The 2,952-nt window shown below is 37.0% G+C and overlaps 1 protein-coding gene across 1 annotated transcript; it reads left to right on the forward strand.

Moving 5' to 3' along the window:
- Nucleotides 1–272: 272 nt before the first annotated feature.
- LOC110698727 (protein CDI-like) lies at nucleotides 273–1,724 on the forward strand. Its single transcript, XM_021876234.1, has 2 exons — nucleotides 273–488; nucleotides 610–1,724. The coding sequence occupies exon 2, from the start codon at nucleotides 635–637 to the stop codon at nucleotides 1,436–1,438; it is 804 nt and encodes a 267-aa protein (XP_021731926.1). The 5' UTR covers nucleotides 273–488; nucleotides 610–634; the 3' UTR covers nucleotides 1,439–1,724.
- The last annotated feature ends 1,228 nt before the right edge of the window (nucleotides 1,725–2,952 follow it).

Genomic DNA, 2,952 nt, shown 5'->3' on the forward strand with positions numbered 1-2,952 from the left:
TTTTTTTTTAAAAAACATAAAAAATTGTATTTTATTGCAAAGCATGACCCACGAAAGGAACTGATTACCATTATTTTGTTGATCAGCCTGATCAAATGGGGTACTCTCATGAAAAACACACTCTATAATGTACTCTCACATTCAACATAAGACTCAACGCATGTCACTCACACGCCAACACGTAATTTACATACGCCATAAGACTTATAACGCACCGTGCTCGAGACCGACACGCGCCGATCATACCACACATCCGCAAGCAAACTGCGTATCATATCCCCAATAAAACGTCGGTAGTCCACTGATTATGAATCTTAATCAATCCCAAATCAAATTTAACTAATCTTCCCACTCTGTTTTCCTCCTTTCACAGCTCACACTCTCCCCTGCTTTCCTTCTTCTTCACTCACTCTATTTATACCCCAAAAATCTCTCTCCTCTCTTCACCTCTTCATCCCTTCAAGATCTGTCGGTGCTCCATCCTCCTGGTAATCCTCTCTTTCTCTCTCTTCCCCCATTAATCTAGCCCTTTTCTTGATTTTACCATTTTAATTGACCCTACAATTTTCCTGCAATTTTCATTGATTTTCGAGTTTATTCTTGTTTCAGATCAAAATCCCAGAAAAATTTACAAATGGGTTCGGCGGAAATGGATTCAATTTCAAACCCAATTGAGGTAATTTCTGATAAATCGAGCAATGGTACGAATAATGGAACCCTAATTCCGTTCAAGATCTTTGTTGGGTATGATCCAAAAGAAGATATTGCATATGAAGTTTGTAAGCATTCAATTCTTAAGCGTTCTTCAATTCCTGTTGAAGTTCATCCAATTAAACAATCTGAATTAAGGGAAATGGGGATTTATTGGAGAGAAAGGGGGAAATTAGAAAGTACTGAATTTTCATTTAGCAGATTTTTAACCCCTCATTTGGCTAATTTTGAGGGTTGGGCTATGTTTGTTGATTGTGATTTTCTATATCTTGCTGATATTAAGGAATTAGTTGATTTGATTGATGATAAATTTGCAATTATGTGTGTTCAACATGATTATGCACCTAAAGAAACTACTAAAATGGATGGTGCTGTTCAAACTGTTTATCCTAGAAAGAATTGGTCTTCTATGGTGTTGTATAATTGTGCACACCCGAAAAATAAGGTGTTAACCCCGGAAATTGTTAATACTCAAACCGGGGCGTTCCTTCATAGGTTTCAATGGTTAGAGGATCATGAGATTGGGGATGTTCCATTTGTGTGGAATTTCCTTGTTGGTCATAACCAGGTTGTCGAGGGTAAGCCCGAGACTAACCCTAAGGCGATACATTATACTCTCGGTGGGCCTTGGTTCGAGGCGTGGAAGGATTGTGAGTTTGGTGATTTGTGGTTGAAGGAATTGGAGGAGTATGCGAAGGAAAAGGTAGCAGAGAAGGTTGCTGCTTGAGTAGTAGGGTGAGATTTTTAGATTCTTTTGTTCAGCATTGTTTTGTAAGGTACTTACTATTACCTGTTTCGTCGAGTATTCATATTTGTTGATTGTAATTTTTCGACTATTGGTGGTTATGCAGAGCTACAGATGTTAATTCTCAGTAGTTATGTAGAGATTTAGAGCATGCTTGTTAATGACGCAATGTTCTTCACTATTCTTATTGTGAAGATGGCAATGTAATACCATGTATTCAGATATGAGTTTAGCAATAAAGCTTCTATAAATTTTGATTGTTTGATTAGCTATTAGTAGTATGATTCTAATTCCCTTTATTCTATGTTGATGGATCTTTGATGTTAATGTCTTGGATGCGAGTATGTCTATGCTTTTGTTCTGTTTTTCGGTGATAGTTATGATTCCCTTGTGATACGATAGTTACACTTTATTGATGGTTCCCGAAGTTATGGACTACATCTAACATACTTCCATCTTGTCAATTTGCACAATCAGTCATTGGCCCTATTTGGTTGATAACTCTTTAGTTATCGAAGTAGTGGTATATTTTAATAAAAATGTATTAGGACTCTTGGTCTCTCTTATTCCATGCAGCAAGAGTGATGACTTTTCTTGGTGTATATACGTTAGATAGCTCTAAATTACACATGGGTGTGGCTCCGTTTCTGTGTAAAGTAAGATCCGATGCTCAGAGATGTGAGGAGAGGAATGCAGGAGTTTTGAGGTCAGGTGTTGTGGCCTGTGGGAGGAGGTTATCTTCTCTCGCTCCTCCCTCTTTCATATCTTGTGCACACTGCACGGATGACAGGGTACCTCTGTGGACAGGAGAGGATCCTCTCCCACTAAACTATGTGAAGAGAAAGCTGCATAATTAATCTGTTTTTAAGTTTGATTGTGATGGTTCCAATATGTTTGGAGTTGAAGCAGCAAATTGATTATGATGCTCTAACTGATTAAAGTTATATGAATGATGACTTTGAGTTCTCCAGTAATTATTCTCATCAATGCACCTTTTGGGTAAATTTTCGAAATCATATTCTGAAGTGTTCTGTTCTGTCTCTTATATTTACCAAATTTGGTCTATTACCAAAGTTAGTATAAAGGAGAAGTATTTTCTGTGTAATTTTCTGCAAAAGAGTGCGGCTCTGTCAAAGTACAAGACTTTAAATTATCTACATGGAAGTAGCAATCAACTTGTGTCCTCCTCACAGTGTTTGCGGCATTGTCTTCTTTGCAGTCTTCTAAAACTTGCATTTTTACACACATGACCTGGATCAGGTTGTTCTTTAACACACAGCGAACGACATTAGTATTTAGTATGTGATATGTTACCTCTGTTCGAATTTTAATTTTCATGTTGATAATGTAACTTGAAGTTACGTGACCACCAGATTAATTGTAATTGTAGATGTCACTCTTTTTTAAATCAAAAGGGGAATTCTTATATTACAACTGTACAACAAGGAGTAAATTAAATCCTTGGGCAAAAGATAGTTATAGCAGTTCAGAAAAGG

Source organism: Chenopodium quinoa, unplaced genomic scaffold, assembly GCF_001683475.1.
Source record: "Chenopodium quinoa cultivar QQ74 unplaced genomic scaffold, ASM168347v1, whole genome shotgun sequence".
NCBI lineage: Eukaryota > Viridiplantae > Streptophyta > Magnoliopsida > Caryophyllales > Amaranthaceae > Chenopodium > Chenopodium quinoa.

Bases quoted from the DNA above. Each gene is read 5' to 3' on its own strand.
- LOC110698727 (XM_021876234.1), top strand. From the start codon at position 635: ATGGGTTCGGCGGAAATGGATTCAATTTCAAACCCAATTGAGGTAATT.